General features: G+C 48.4%; 1 protein-coding gene across 1 annotated transcript in view; it reads left to right on the top strand.

Moving 5' to 3' along the window:
• Nucleotides 1-16,553, top strand: part of EXD3 (exonuclease 3'-5' domain containing 3) — a 514,556-nt gene that overhangs the window by 186,293 nt on the left and 311,710 nt on the right. Inside the window, exon 18 of the mRNA XM_065418596.1 lies at nucleotides 14,634-14,687. Within this exon, the coding sequence (XP_065274668.1) occupies nucleotides 14,634-14,687 (54 nt within the window). The remainder of the gene's footprint in view (nucleotides 1-14,633; nucleotides 14,688-16,553) is intronic.

The following is a 16,553-nucleotide window of genomic DNA, read 5'->3' as shown; positions in this document are numbered from 1 at the left end:
ATTTGGCCTTCCTGATTTCACTCCTGCATGCCTGAGCAATATTTTTATACTCCTCCCTGGTCATTTGTCCAATCTTCCACTTCTTGTAAGCTTCTTCTTTGCGTTTAAGATCAGCAAGGATTTCACAGTTTAGCCAAGCTGGTCGCCTGCCATATTTACTGTTCTTTCTACACATCGGGATGGTTTGTTCCTGCAACCGCAATAAGCATTCTTTAAAATACTGTGGTTATGCCACAGACCATGGGATTTAAGCCCTGCCAGAATTGGCACAGGTTTTTATCCCCATAGCAATGGACATTCAAGCTGCCTCTGCTGCCACGGAGACATCCACATCCCGTCACGGTGTAAGGTCTGTCCGGGATTTAAGGCAGGTCTCAAAAGGAGAGAAAGGAGAGACTGAAGCTCCTTGTAATGGAATGCTCACTAGCTCTGGGGGGGGGGGGGGGTCCATTTCCCACCTCATAAGTTGGCATCACCTTGCTGGGCTGCTCCACCGGCCCACCATTTTCAGAAGCTAGGACATCGAGGAAGAAGAAGCTTCTTTCCCCTACCAGGGAAACAAGGAAGCTCACCCCATAAATCTCACTCTGAGGCAGGGGTAGGCAACCTATGGCATGTGTGCCAAAGGCAGCACGCAAGCTGATTTTCAGTGGCACTCACACTGCCCGGGTCCTGGCCACCAGTCCGGGGGGCTCTGCATTTTAATTTAATTTTAAATGAAGCTTCTTAAACGTTTTAAAAACCTTATTTACTTTACATACAACAATAGTTTAGTTATATATTATAGACTTATAGAAAGAGACCTTCTAAAAATGTTAAAATGTATTACTGGCACGCAAAACCTTAAATTAGAGTGAATAAATGAAGACTCGGCACACCACTTCTGAAAGGTTGCCGACCCCTGCTGAGGAGACCTCAGGACCACTCAAGGGATACAGCTGAGGCTCTGTCTGATTCTGGTACCGGGTCACTGGTACTGCACAAGAAGCAGCAGGTGGAGAGGCCTTCTAGTAGACAGCACAGGGAGCCCTGTGTCAGTACTGACAGACCCCTCTTGGCCCCGAGATGCACACAGCCTCCTACTTGCACTCCAGTTCCTCCATCTTCCCTGCACCAGAGCTCTGAGGTCAGAGAATTTCCTCCACAAGTCGCTCTGGTACCATGCTCACCATTTTGGCACTGACCCCTTCTCCAGACCCTGATACCGACTCAGACTTCTGAGGAACCACAAATGGAGGGAAACTCACAGCCATCAACAAACACGTCTTCATCTCCAATAAGGCAATAATGCCCCTACCACCCTCTTTTGCTGATGACTTTTGGCCCATCCAAGACCCCATGAAATGCCTGGCAGAATCCCTCCAGATCCTGTTAGAAGAGGTTCAGGAGTCTCAGCACTCCTTGGTAGCCATTATAAATATCACCCCTCAGGGGAAATCCCCTCCTAACCAATGAGGCTCTGTTATTGCCTACTCTCACAGTCTGGCAAACACCTGCCACAATCCAGCCCACCTGTAAGCAGGCAGATAAAAAGGACTATATTCCATTGAAGAGAATGGAGCATTTATTTTCACACCCCACTCCCAATTCCCTGGTGGTGGATGAAGCTAATGAAAGAAATCAACAAACCCACTCCAGATCCTCTCCTTATGATAAGGAGATTTAGACATCCCGGGTGGAAAGAGCTGTTCTCCAGTTTTGGGTGGTAAGCTAGCAAGCCCTGTTGGCGAAATATGATTTTAACACGTATTCCAAGTTCACCCATTGTACTGAACATCTGCCACTGGACCAGAGGGAACAATTTCAGGCCCTTATCTCTGAGGGTCAATTGGTAGCTAAAACCTCCCTCCAAGTCACCCTAGATGCCACAGACATGGCTTCTAAGTCCTTAGCCATGGCTGTGGTTTTGCCAGAGCATCCTGGCTCCAGTCTTCTGGTCTCCTAGGGGAGGTTCAGAAAACAGTTGAAGACCTTCCCTTGGAAGGCCCAAGCTCTTCTGTGCTGACACAGACTTCTCCCACCATACCTTGATGGACTCAAGGATGACCTTACTGTCCCTTGGAATTTATGTCCTTTCAACAAAAAGATGGTTTAGTAGGTCCCAAATGTCCCAGGTTCTTGACCATGCCAGTGCTATCTGAAACAGACTCTTCTCAGACATTCTGTCTTTCAGAGGAGGAGATCTGCCTCCCCCTCTACTTAATCATCATCTGCACCTCCCTCTAAGAAACAGTTTTGACATCTTGGTTGAGGGCCTTAAGCAGCCTACTTTCCCGGATCCTGTGCTGCACAATTGCATCCACCCCTCTTTGAAAACCAACCAGCCCACTTCCTCCCTGTCTGGGAACAGCTTACCTCAGATAAACGAACCTTGGAGGTGACTGATGTAGGATATTCTGTCCACTTCCATACTATTTCCCCCTACCACCATCCTTTTCCTATGCCTCTTCAGGGACCCCTCTCATGAAGATTTCTTAACACAAGAGGTCCAGTCTCTCCTACTCTTTGGGGTGATCAAACTGGTTCTCCCAGGGTTCACTGGAAGAGGATTCTATTCCAACTACTTCCTAGTTCCAAGCGGGGCAAAGAATGGAGACCTCAGATCTTGACCTCAGAAACCTGAACACCCTGTATCCTTTCCCAGCACTTCAGGATGGTGACACTAGCAACCGTAATCCCTTCCTTATATCTGGGAGATTGGTTTGTCACCCTTGACCTTCAGGATGCCTACTTTCATGTAGCTATTCACCCATCCCACTAACGTTTCCTACACTTCAGAGTAGGCTCAGAACACCACCAGTACCGAGTCCTTCCCTTTGGGCTTTCCACAGCCCTGAAGGTCTTTGCAAAGCTTTTCTTAGCAGTGGTGGCCCATTTACGTTAATAGGGCATAGCAGTATTCCCATATCTGGACAGTTGGCTCCTCGGGGGTTGATCAGCTCTAGAGGTCCAGTCAGCAGCCTCCAAGAATGTAGCCCTATTTCAGTCTCTGAGCCTTCGCATCAATCGGAAGAAGTCTACATTGACCCCAGTTCAAAGAATAGACTTCATCAGAGCCCCTCTAAACTCTGATCACCAGAGCCTATCTTCCCAAAGAGAGACTCCCCACTCTGCCAAGTCTAATCTCGATGATACAACACAGCCCACAAACAGCTGTGAGGACCTGTCTACAGCTCTTGGGCCATGTGTCGGCCTCTACTGTCATCACACCTCATGTGAGACTGTGCAAGTGCCTTCAGGCATAGCAGAAGACTGTATACACCCCAAATGCATCACAATACCTCAGAAAGTTCTGGACTCTTTCAGGCGGTGGAAGGATCCATTTAACGTCTGTGCGGGAACCCCATTCTTACATCCCCCATGTCAAAGATCCTCATAACAGATGCTTCTCTTTTGGGAAGCTCACCTTCAAGGGGACACAGCCCAGAGCAAATGGTCTGCACAAGAGGTCACGCTCCACATCAACGTTCTAGGGTTAAGAGCAGTTCAATACGCTTTTCAAACCTTTCTTCACACTGTACAGGGCCACCATCAGGGTAATGCCGGACAATAGGGCAAAAATGTATTATATCAACCGATAGGGCAGAGCAAGATCCCAGTACTTATGTACAGAGTCACTAAAGCTATGGAACTTGTGCATTTCCCATCAGATAGAACTCTCAGCAATTTGTCTTCCAGGCCTTTAGAATAGAATTGCAGACTCCCTGAGCAGAAACTTCCATCAGGACCAAAAACTGGAGTTCAACAATTCTGTTTTCCACAGCATCTGCCAAACCTGAGGTATTCCAGAAGCAGACCTCTGTGCCACCCCAAACAACAGGAAATGTCACCTTTTCTGCTCCAAGGGAGGACACGGCCACAACTCATTTGGAGATGTTCTATGGCCCCGTATCCTGCTGTTTGTTTACCCATGTCTACCACTAATTCTCAAAACCTTAATCAAACCATGACAAGAGAGAGCAAGATTTACCCTCAGAGTGCCGTCCTGGCCAAGGCAAGTATGGTACTTGAACCTCCTCCACCTCTCCGCCTTCCTTTCAGGAAGGGTCTTCTGTCACAGAATTCTGGGACCCTGATCCATCCCAGCCCTTCCTCCCTGAACCTGAGAGCATGGTTCCTAGCTGGTTCTTGAGCACAGAACTAACCTGCTCAGATAAGGTTCCAGTTAGTTGTCCTACCTATAAGAAAACTCAGTACCAACAAAACCTATCTTCAAAAGTGGAAATGCTTCCATTCCTGGTGTTCTATTCGCCCTTCTCAAGAATTGGAGGCTCACAAAAAGAGAGGTGAAAACTGCTCTTAAGGACTCCAGCACACAAAGTGCCCCTTCATCAAGTGTCTGTCAATCCTTCACAAGAGCCTAGATCAGAACTGCCCTTTCTGCTACCAAAGCAGGAAAAGTAGCGGCATTGACAGCATCCTTCCAAACTTACTTAAATATGTCGGGCCAAGAGGGTGCAATTGGATGGCATCACTATTCACTGAAGTCATCATCAGCAAACTCCCAACAGCTTGGAGATGATAAACCGTCTTTTTAAAACCTGGAAAGCTGCCTGATGACCCAAAAAGCTACTGCCCCATATCTCTCCTTTGTGAAAGAAACAAATTACTGGAGCAGGTTATCCTGGTGAGGCTGACCTCCATCCTAGAGACTGCAGTCCCCCTGGAACAAGCAGGTTTCAAGGCAGAGAGAAGCTGCTGGTATCAAATGTTTCCACTGACTACACATATTGAGACCTGCTTCCAGCAGAAGCTTAAAATGGCTCAGCTTTTAACAACTTGTCATCAGCCTATGACACCTTCTGGCACAAGGTAGTGTTGAAGCTATCCAACCTGCTTTAATGCAATTAGACATTTCAACTCATTATGTCAGTGTTTTCAGACGGAAGCTTCTGTGTCCATCTTGGAATCAGATTAACAAAAAGCAGAGTCTGCACAATGGCCTCCCACAGGGATCAGTACTAGCATCATCCCTTTTTAACTTATATACAAGTTCATTTATGTCAATGACCTGGCACTAAAGGCACAGGCCGCAACAGTCAAGGAAGCAAAGACTCCATTAGTACTGATCTGAAGAGGATGGAAGACTACTTTTGGTACTGGTGCCTCAAACATACTCCATCAAAAATGGTGTTGTCAGCTTTCCATCTCAGCAATTCTGAAGCTGAGAAGATGCTGAATGTAAATTTCTATGGCAAGGCACTCACCCGTGATCCTAACACCTGCTATGTAGGAGTCACTCTCAATCACAGCCTTACCTGTCAACAACATCTGAAGCAGGTGAGCCAGAAAATGAAGTGTCACATCAGTATCATCCAAAAACTGGCAGGTTCTAACTGGCGTTATGGTGCTCAAACGCGACCAATGGCAACGTTGGCTTTAGTTTATTCCACGGCTGAGGACTGGTTGTGGAAGAAGCTCGCACACGGACGTTGTTGATATGCAGCTAAATGTAGCTATGAGACTTGGCACCCTGAAGTCCACTCCTCTGCCTTGGCTTCCAGGCATTACAAACATCCCTCCTCCAACCATCCAGTGAGAGATGGCTACTTTGTACAGGTACAAGAAGACTCTCACTAACCAAAAGCTCCTGCTCCATGTCAAGCTTGTTCAGCCACCACGTATTCATCTCAAGTCCCACCGACAATTCTGGGCAGCCAGAGAAGCTCTTCTGTTATACAGTTTCAACCCAGAAGACATCTGGCAGATGCAGTGGGCAGGCTCTGATGTAAACAACAACAAGCACCTCATAGATGATCCCACTGTCAAACCGACTGGTTTCTTTCTCCACTGAAGACAGTGGACAGCCATCAACTGTATTAGGATGTTACATGGAAGGTGCACACACCTGATGCACAAATGGAGAATCAAGGATTTGCCACAGTATGAATGTGGAGACCCCCAAACCATCTAACACATTGTGAACAAGTGCCCCCTCTTTTCATTTTCAGGGGTACAGCAAAGGCGCACTCTGCATCTCCTAAAGCCCTCAAATGGATTTCAACCCTTTCTATTAACTTGTAAATGTTGCTATTTCCATACAAAAGAAGAAGAAGAGGTTCCACTTTCCAAGATCCTAGACTGCCTATTGGATTTAAAGACAAATGGCCTATCAGTGAGCTCACTCAGAGTACATTTGGCCACCATCACATCCTTCCACTTGCCTATCAAGACTTACTAGTATTTATCCACCACACTCCAGCCAGATTCCTCAAGGTCTTTGTAAATGATTGGGGCCTACCTTATTGCCCCTTCTTCTAGCTGACCCAGGCTTGTGCCTGCTGAGCCTGCTCCCTCCCTGGGGGAATTCTGCCTGGAGCCCTCTCAAAATCTAGGGAAGGGAGTTTCCAGACAGATGAATTGTTGTGAGTTTCATTTCAAGCCTTTTTAATGAAAACAAGATTCACAGCCTCTCCCCTCAAAGTCTGTAAGGTAACATCCCTTTCCCAAGTTTGTCCCTCACCCCACGAATTCATCAACCCCAAAGTTCCTGGCTCTTACCTCAGAGCCTTTGTGATACCAGGACTTTCCCCAGTCTCCCTTCTGTCAATCTGTTTCTTGGAGCCATTCCTCCCAGCAGTTGCTCCAGCCTCTGGCAAATATTGCCACCCCCTTCCATTTCTTGCTCCTCCTTTTATGAGGATCAGCTAATTAAGTTTGTAGGTTTTTCTCAGGTGTAGTGGTTGGGGCTAATTAGCCAGCCAGCTGCGGGCCTCTGACCCCAGAGGAATGGTACCCCGTATAGCTTTACAGGCTTACACAACTTATTTCCTTACAGAACTAGCCCTCTCCATTCTCCTGTGGGACCTTAATTTGGTTCTCAGTGCCCTGAGAAAATCCCCTTTGAACCGATGGCTACCAGTTCTCTCCTCCACCTCTCCATCAAGACTTGGTTCCTCATAGCCATTACTTCAGCTAGACGAATGGGAGAGGTTGGTGCTCTTATGGCAGACCCACCATTTACGACCTTCTGTAAAGATAAGGTTACACTGCATTCCCATCCTTGCTTCCTTCCTAATGCCATATTAATCAAGAGATCTGCCTACAAAAAGCTTCATGCCTCCAGAGGGGAGACCAGCCGACATATATTAGATGTCAGAAGGGCTCTTGTCTTCTACTTTGAGAGGACTAAGAACTTCTGGGCCTTTTCTAGGCTGCTTGTATCATTTTCTCAGAGGATGAAGAGACAATCTGTTCCCACTCAAAGACTATCAAAGTGGGGTTTGGGTTGCATTTTAACCTGTTATGAATCTGCTGAGATGCAGTCCCCTCACAGAGTGACTGCACATTCCACTAAAGCCCAGGTAACATCTATAGCTCTACTTAAAGACATTTCCATAATAAAAATCTCTAGGACTGCAACTTGGTCTTCCACCCATACGTTTGTCAAGCATTGCCCTATCTTACTTGCTTTTAGGGATGAGGCTATCTTTGGTGACACAGTCCTTTGAATCGTCTTGGACTTGCCTCCTCAGCACCCAGCCTCCTCACTGAGTTACTGCTTGGGAGTCTCCTACAGTGAAGCACCCATAGGCACATATACTCGAAGGAGAGGGAGAGGTTACTTGTCTTACAGCAATTTGAGATGTTTGAGATGTTTTGTCCCTAGGGATGCTCTGCTCCTGCCCTCCTTCCCCTCAGCTGTGGACACTCTGCTTTGCGGTTGAAAAGGAACTGAGTGGCAGTGGGCCTGCACCTCCTTTTATGTCCTCGTTTGGAGGAATGAGGTGCTGCTCTGCACAGGCACAGACCCGTGGACACTGCTTTTCATTCTGTGGTCAAGATTCCAAGGGCGTGCGTGCATCTTACAGTGGGGCACATCTCAAAGAACTCCAGTTACTATAAGGTAAGTAACTACTCATAGAATACTAGAGTTGGAAGAGACCTCAGGAGGTCATCCAGTCCAATCCCCTGCTCAAAGCAGGACCAACACCAACTAAATCATCCCAGCCAGGGCTTTGTCAAGCCGGGCCTTAAAAACCTCTAAGGATGGAGATTCCACCACCTCCCTAGGTAACCCATTCCAGTGCTTCACCACCCTCCTAGTGAAATAGTGTTTCCTAATATCCAACCTAGACCTCCTCCACTGCAACTTGAGACCATTGCTCCTTGTTCTGTCATCTGGTACCACTGAGAACAGTCTAGATCCATCCTCTTTGGAACCCCCCTTCAGATAGTTGAAGGCTGCTATCAAATCCCCCCTCACTCTTCTCTTCTGCAGACTAAATAACCCCAGTTCCCTCAGCCTCTCCTCATAAGTCATGTGCCCCAGCCCCCTCCCCCCCAATAATTGTCGTTGCCCGCCGCTGGACTCGCTTCAATTTGTCACATCTCTTCTGTAGTGGGGGGACCAAAACTGGACGCAATACTCCAGATGTGGCCTCACCAGTGCCGAATAGAGGGGAATAATCACTTCCCTCGATCTGCTGGCAATGCCCTTACTTATATAGCCCAAAATGCCGTTAGCCTTCTTGGCAACAAGGGCACACTGTTGACTCATATCCAGCTTCTCGTCCACTGTAATCCCCAGGTCCTTTTCTGCAGACCTGCTGCTTAACGAGTTGGTCCCCAGCCTGTAGTGGTGCATGGGATTCTTCCTTCCTAAGTGCAGGACTCTGCACTTGTCCTTGTTGAACCTCATCAGATTTCTTTTGGCCCAATCCTCCAATTTGTCTCGGTCACTCTGGACCCTATCCCCACCCTCCTGCGTATCTACCTCTCCCCCCAGCTTAGTGTCATGTGTGAACTTGCTGAAGGTGCAATTCATCCCATCATCCAGATCATTAATAAAGATGTTGAACAAAACCGGCCCCAGGACCGACCCCTGGGGCACTTCGCTTGATACCGGCTGCCAACTAGACATCGAGCCATTGATCACTCCCCGTTGAGCCCGACAATCTAGCCAGTTTTCTATCCATCTTATACTCCATTCATCCAATCCATACTTCTTTAACTTGCTGGCAAGAATACTATGAGAGACAGTATCAAAAGCTTTGCTAAAGTCAAGATATATCACATCCACCGCTTTCCCCATATCCACAGAGCCAGTTATCATAGAAGGCAATCAGGTTGGTCAGGCATGACTTGCCCTTGGTGAATCCATGTTGACTGTTCCTGATCACCTTCCTTTCCTCCAAGTGCTTCAAAATGGATTCCTTGAGGACCTGCTCCATGATTTTGCCGGGGACTGAAGTGAGGCTGTAGTTCCCCCGTGTTCTCTTTCTTCCCTTTTTTAAATGTGGGCACTGTATTTAACAATATTTATATTTAAACTATATTAACAAATAAACTATATTTATATTTTATATAACTACTCCTTATTATTAAGGAGAGCTAAGCTTTGCCCCCAAGATGCAGTATCCCATCATGTTTACAGCTGATAGTAAACCAGTCCTTGCCTGGGGAAGCTGCCCAGTGCTTTTGCTGCTATTCCTATTTGAAATTAGCCTGGTTTTCAATACATGCTTTTTGTTCCTTGGTTTAGATGCTCCAGTGGTGCCAAATTCCTATTGCCCCAATATTTTGGGTTGTACCATTGTTTCTCTTGCAAATTCTGCTTTGCGGGGCATTCTAAGAACCCATAAAAACTGGCTCCTGAGTGAAACTTGTCTCCTGATGCAGATCACCCCAGGATCGCTCTGGCCCACTGGAAGCAGGAAGTCTCAGAAATCTCATGGGAGAGCATGTTTTCTTGCCCAGTTCTCCAGACTCAGGAAGTGTAGCTACAAACCCAATTGTCTGGATACTTTTCAGACAGTACCCTTTGGTGGTTCACCTGTCACCCTGTTGCTGGCAGCACTTGCTATAGGTGTTACAATGCCATCCATTTAAAATGGAGCAGGATCTCACAGGAAATGTGCATTAGTTTCCCAGTTCATTGATTTCCAATGAGAGGCTTGTGGGATCCTGCAAAACACTATAAACTTTCTGGAGTCTTTTTTTTAATGGACAGTATTGTGTGTTCAAAATCATCTACTCTTCAGAGCTACCTTCCACGCCTAGGCATAACTTGGTGTATTGCATTGTGATGGGGTGTCCCAGGCTCTTTAAGGCCCCCTGTTTGAGGCCTCCCTGTCCTACTGCACCCCACCCCGGGAAAGGAGCAGTGACAGTGGGTCCTCGTGGTCTGCCTAGAAAGGCTGCAGGGAAGCAGCCAATCAGAGCGCAGCAGGCTCAGCAACCCAGAGCTGCAGAGTGAGCAGGTCAGTTCCTGTCTGGGACCAGAAGAGTGGGGTAGGAAGGCGTGAAACTCTCCAGCCAAGGAGGCTTGGGGAGACCCAGGGAACAGATGGAGGGAACCCAAGACCTGTGACCCTAAAGTAACGAGTGAAGGAGATGGGACCAAGTAGGAAGCAGCCCAGGGAAGGCAGTAGCAGCAACTATCAAGGGAAGTTTTTTATAGAGATCCTGGGCAGGGGCCTGGAGTAGTGGGTGGGCCCTGGTCTCCCCACTGGCCACTGGGGAAGTGGCCTTAGTCCCGAAAAGTGGACAAGACTCTTTACTAAATGCCTGAGAAAGGGGCTGGAATTTAAACAGGCCCAGAGACAGGGCTGAAGACCTTTGTGAGGGCTGACCATTTGTAGAACTTTGTTATCCCGGAAGGGGTTCATCCATTCACCTATTAACTGGGTGACTTAGCTGGAGGACCAAGCCACCGAAGACCTACCTAGGGAGCTCAACAACCCACAGGGGGTGCCAGAACCAAGAAAAGATTGCAGCACCACACTCAGCTGCCGGGAGGCACTCACAAGAGCTGAGTGCACCCCATCACGCGTGCAGTGGTGTAAAGCAGCCAGAAAGCTGGTAGAACTGGGTGCCCATTATTTCCCTGGTGCAGGCGAGTCATTGTACACCAGCCTACTCCCCATTCCTACCCTGCAACTCCAACATGTCAGGAGATGGCCAGGATAAGTGGCTCTCTGCAGCTGAAGTGGCCCTCAACTAGATCCAGGATCAAGGGGCACAAAGGTGATCTCCTCTGTCATTGTGTTGAGCAGAGCTTGGCCAGACCAGAGTGTCAAATCTGTAAATCTCATCTTCAGCTTTGAATTTCTTGTCCTTTTATGGTTTAAACCATACTCTTGGTAGCTAGACAATCTTTTTTCTCTGCCATTCAGAGAGAACATAAACAGAGCAGACAAGTGGAGAATTGAAATAAGGTCTGAATGTCAATGCTTAGCCTCTGGGTAAAGGTGGAGAGGATCCAGGAAGACCCTTTCATCTCTAGAGATCTTGGTACAAATGAGTTGGGTGGTTTTGGTCTGGTCCATAAGTCAGTGTTATGAAACTACTGCCATGATTTGGTGCAGTTGCTCATTTTCAGGAATGTGTGCCTAGGAGAGATCTAGGATGGGAATAGCAGGTCAGGGATATAGCAAACGCACAGCAGGTCAGGACTAAGGTGTATTTATAGTTGTTTAAGGCTCACGACTGTTGCTGGCTAGCATGAGATACATTTGCAGGGCTATATTGTGCTCAGGCCTGGCATAGCAACTGGGTGCAGGTGTGGATTGAGATGCATAGTGTGACAGACCCAGACCAGTGGGGTACAGGAGTCTGGTAGAGGGCAAATATACTGGTCACTGGATGAGTAGTTTTCTGTTCCCTGAGTGACCAGAGCAGGGGCTGCACTAGAGTAATCAGGAAACTGCTAGAACAAGTTAAGGCAGGCAGGCTAATTAGGACACCTGGAGCCAATTAAGAAGAAGCTGCTAGAATCAATTAAGGCAGGCTAATCAGGGCACCTGCGTTTTAAAAGGAGCTCACTTCAGTTTGTGGTGCAAGTGTGAGGAGCTGGGAGCAAGAGGCGCAAGGAGCTGAGAGTGAGAGGGTGTGCTGCTGGAGGACGGAGGAGCACAAGCGTTATCAGACACCAGGAGGAAGGTCCTGTGGTGAGACTAAGGAAGGTATTTGGAGGAGGCCATGGGGAAGTAGCCCAGGGAGTTGTAGCTGTCATGCAGCTGTTACAGGAGGCACTATAGACAGCTATAGTCCACAGGGCCCTGGGCTGGAACCCGGAGTAGAGGGCGGGCCCGGGTTCCCCCCAAACCTCCCAATTGACCTGGACTGTGGGTTCTCCCAGAGGGGAAGGTCTCTGGGCTGTTCCCCAACCCACATGGTGAATCTCTGAGGCAAGAAAATCCGCCAATAAGCCCAGGACCCACCAAGATAGAGGAGGAACTTTGTCACAATAGACAACACTGTACAACGAAGCTTGTACAACACCTACCAAACCTAGGTTGTGCTTTCATATTGAAGAACGCTATTCTTATTCCATAGCTAATGCCATTGAAAGTAGCTCCACAGCAGGACAGGACAGTCCCTTTGGCAGGCGGTGCCTTTTCAAGTAAGAAATACTAGTCGCTAACTCTTATACAGCGTTCTTCCTCCAGAGAGCTTAAAGCGCCTTACAAAGACAGGTCTGTCTCATTACCCCTGCTCTACAGAGCGGGAAGCTGAGGCCCAGAGAGGTGAAGTGACTTAGTCAAAGTCACCCCTCTATTTCCTGGGAGAGCTGGGAACAGACCATGTCCCCTGACTCCCGGTCCAGCGTGCTGTGCACTGGCCACACTCCAGCTTGCTGCTACAGCCTGGAGTTTGGTGTCTGTCCTTTTACTTGACTCCTGGCCAGTTAGTACCAGAGTTACATTTGTTTATTTCTCTCTATGAAGAGGAAAGAACATGCTCTTCTCCTTGAATTACGTTTCCCATTGGTTTCCGTCTAAGGGTGCTATCCTACGTGGCTCCTCTGGCCTGTGTGCACTTCAGGCAGGCATTGTTACAAAAGCTGACAAACATTTCAGGAAAAAATATTGCTTTTCTTATTTTTATTTTGTGTGACTTGCCTTGTCTTTCCAGTGCCATTTAGATAAGGGGCTTTATCAAGCTTGAACTAATTAACCGTGGCAGCAGGATGTCTGAATGGAGTGTTCCCGCTGTGAAATCCTCAGACTTATCTTGAAATACACATAGGTCTGAGGGAATTTAAGAGAGCTCTTTTCTCCTGTTGGCAAATCCCTGTAATTTAATTGAGCGATAAAGGTCCAGCAGGGCAGGCACTAATGTTCTCTAGAGACTTGTGCCTTACTAAGAGAGTAAGCTTGTTGTCTGCGGTAAGAGCCACCATCCAGCATGTTAGAGGGTGGCCTTGAGTGCTCTCTCAGCGTAGTGGTGGTAGCTAGTAACTGTACAAAGGTAAGAATACAAAAGGGCCCTCTGGCAAGACATATTCAGAACAAAGCTCTGTGTAGTCCACCCTTATGATGCTCCATGTGATGGGCAAGCTCCTGACGATTTAATAATGATAATAGTACCTAGCTGAATCATGGATGAATCAGCTGCAAAGGGAGATTATGACTTCAGGGATTTGTCTCTCTTCTAATGTGTTTCTCTAGGCTGGATGGGCCCAAGAAGAACATGCAATGGTTTGTAGCTGAGAGAGAGTTGAAGTGGTTTTAAGAAACACACAGTTTAATTTCTAAAGCTTTGCCTTTCCTGTTTACACTTAATGACAGCCCAGCTCATTCTGGGGTGAAAGGAGAGAGACTGCATTGCGTTGATCTCTAGGCATTTCCTTTTGCCAGCATAAGGACTAGTGTTGATAGGAGCTAGAGGGAGCTTCCCAGACTCCTAACCAGAGGAGAGGCCCCAATGACTTGAGGTCGGATACATAGAGAGAGAGTAAGGTCTCTAACAGAATACAGGTCAATGCATAGAGATGAGAAGTAACCCCATTCCTAGTGCAGTCTCTATTAGCAGTGAAACTTAAATCCATATACAGTAGCTAAGGGGAGGTGCTGGTTTTACATGTTTCAGAGTGGTAGCCGTGTTAGTCTGTATCAGCAAAACCAGCAAGGAGTCCTTGTGGCACTTTAGAGACAAACAAATGTATTTGGGCATAAGCTTTCATGGGCTAAAATCCACTTCATCAGATGCATGGAGTGGAACTATATGGAGGTACTATAGGGAGGTACCTACTGCATGTTCCACTACATTCATCTGATGAAATGGGTTTTAGCCCACGAAAGCTTATGCCCAAATACATTTGTTAGTCTCTAAAGTGCCACAAGGACGACTCGTTGGTTTTACATGGGAAATCTTCTATCACTGTAGGACCCTTCTATCACTATAGCCTGTAGTACATTTACATGTGGGGATACTGCTCTATCACATAGAGATCAGGCACATTTTCATCTTCGTGAAGCATCTTGGTTTCAGATTCACTAGACTGTTTTGTTACCAAAGCATTCCAAATGAATCTTACCAAATCATGAAAATCAGGAGTATGGCCCTCAATCATTCTGAGCAAACTCTGTGCTGGAATGATGGTCTTGTGGTTAAGGAATTGGGCTGGAAGTCATGAGATAAGCTCTGCCACAGACTTCCTGTGTGAGCTTGGACAAGTCTTTGTTCCCTATCTGTAAATCGGGATAATAGCTCTGCCCTATCTCACAAGGGTGTGAGGCTCATTTCATTAATGTTTGAGGCTTTCTGGCATGGTAGGAGAGCACTTCTCCTACAGAGTGAGAGTTTGTGTCACCAAATGTGTTTGTTTTTTAATATGATCTGATTGGGAGGTATTTTTCATTGGTATTTTTTACCCGTGTTAATTATGGCTTTTCCGTTGTTCCCAGATTGCCAGGCAGGAAGGAAGGGTCATTTTAACCTCTGGACTCCCATATCAGACAGTAAGTGCTAAGTGTTTCTGGCAGTTCTCTTGTGTAGTGTCATTTCATGGACTCGGGTGCACAAAGTGGAGGAGAGGAAAAGTCAAATGTAAAAGCAACAGCTGGACTGACTTTTTCATCTGTTTCCTGTACTGAAAGCCATTGATATATAAAGAATTTTGTAAGGCTTGTTCTAGCTCTCAATGTCAGAGGTTTGAGAATAAGTTTCTTTTACACTTTATATTCAGCCAGAGGTGAGAGCAATTACACTGCATCTCAAAATGTAAAATAAAGCAAACACATCCCAGAACAAAGTGGCTCTGTGCAGCTTATCCATCATGATTCAATGCAATTCACTTCCCATCCATTTCACCAAGGAGTCAAAAGAGATCCTGTTTCTTGACTGTATCAGTACTGACAACACTATCTGCTGTTCTAATGCTCTGGAGCTTTTCTTTAGGCTTGGAGGAGACAGGCTGGAAATGCCAAACACAGGCCCAGTTGGAAGCTTGAGTTGCTTTATGTGCGTGGAATAAATAAAACAGCCCCTGCCCTCAGCCCCATAGCAAATGCCCATATCCCTCAATGAAACGGAATGCAATTATCTCAAAGTAGTTAACACATTTACAAAGGCTAGTCTGGACATTCCCTAAATGTGTGTTCTAGAATACAAACATCTGTGCTAAATCTGTCTGTGGAACACACGTGTGGGGAGTGGCCACATTCACTACCCAAGCTAAATGGCAACCAGCTAACTCGAGGTAAAAAGGTGCAGTGCAGATAAACCTAGGAAGGTGAGGTGGTGCCAAGCAGTAGCACAGCTAGGGGGGTTCAGGGGAAGCAGCCGCTTCCCCTCAGTACATTTTTCAAAAGCGGCGCCTGCCAGGCCGCCGCTGGGGTCCCGCAGGCAAGTGGGGGGGCAGCACGGTCGGACTCCGGAGGAGCCATTGGGGGGAGGGGGCGGCGGGCGCGGCCAGAGGAGCAAAGGGGCCGGCTCCTCGGCCATCGCACCCCACGCTCAGCGCGGCCCCAACATCGCCGCCGCGGCCGCCTCCTGCGGCGGCTCAGGGCTCGGCAGCAGAGCACTCTGAAGTTGGCGGGCAGATCCCCTCTCCCCGGCAGCTTCCTGCTTCCGGGCCAAGGGAGGCAGGAAGCTGCCGGGGAGAGGGGATCTGCCCGCCAGCTGCGGAGCGCTCGGCCGCTGAGCCCTGAGCCGCCGCAGGAGGCGGCCGCGCTGAGCGTGGGGCGCGATGGCTGAGGAGCCCAGGCTTCTTCGCTCCTCTGGCCGCGCCCGCCGCCCCCCCCAAATGGCTCCTCCGGAGTCCGACCGTGCTGCCCCCCCTCCCTTGCCTGCAGGAGCCCAGCAGCGGCCTGGCAGGCTCCGCTTTTGAAAAAAATGCTGGGCTGCCCGAGCGAGGGAACCAGGAAGCTGCCGGGGAGAGGGGATCTGCCCGCCAGCTGCTGCCCACCCCACTGCTCCGCTCCCCCCAGCCCCCGGGAGAAGCGAGCAGCGCCCGCCCGCCACCCCTTCCCCTGCGCCCGCCACCCCCCCCGAGCCCCTCCGAGGGGGGGCGCAGCATGGCCGCAGCGTGGCCGGAGGAGCCAAGGGGGGGGGCGCGGAGCGGCCGGAGGAGGAGCCAAGGAGGGGCGTGGGCAGAGGAGGAGCCAAGGGGGGCGCCTTTTTTATGGTTGCTCCCCCTGCACTGAGAAGCTGGCTACGCCACTGGTGCCAAGCTATTGTCAAGTGCTATCTTCTAATTTCTTAGCTTGTTTTTTCTCGTGCCAGTGTACAATCTTCCAGCTGACCTCAGTTTGAGAGCCATGGTTAAATAAAATCCCCCATTGTCATCCTAGAGAGCACCACTACAGTTGTGTATCTAAATTAAA

This window comes from Emys orbicularis, chromosome 18 (assembly GCF_028017835.1).
Source record: "Emys orbicularis isolate rEmyOrb1 chromosome 18, rEmyOrb1.hap1, whole genome shotgun sequence".
NCBI lineage: Eukaryota > Metazoa > Chordata > Testudines > Emydidae > Emys > Emys orbicularis.
This window is presented reverse-complemented; position numbering and strand designations above follow the sequence as displayed.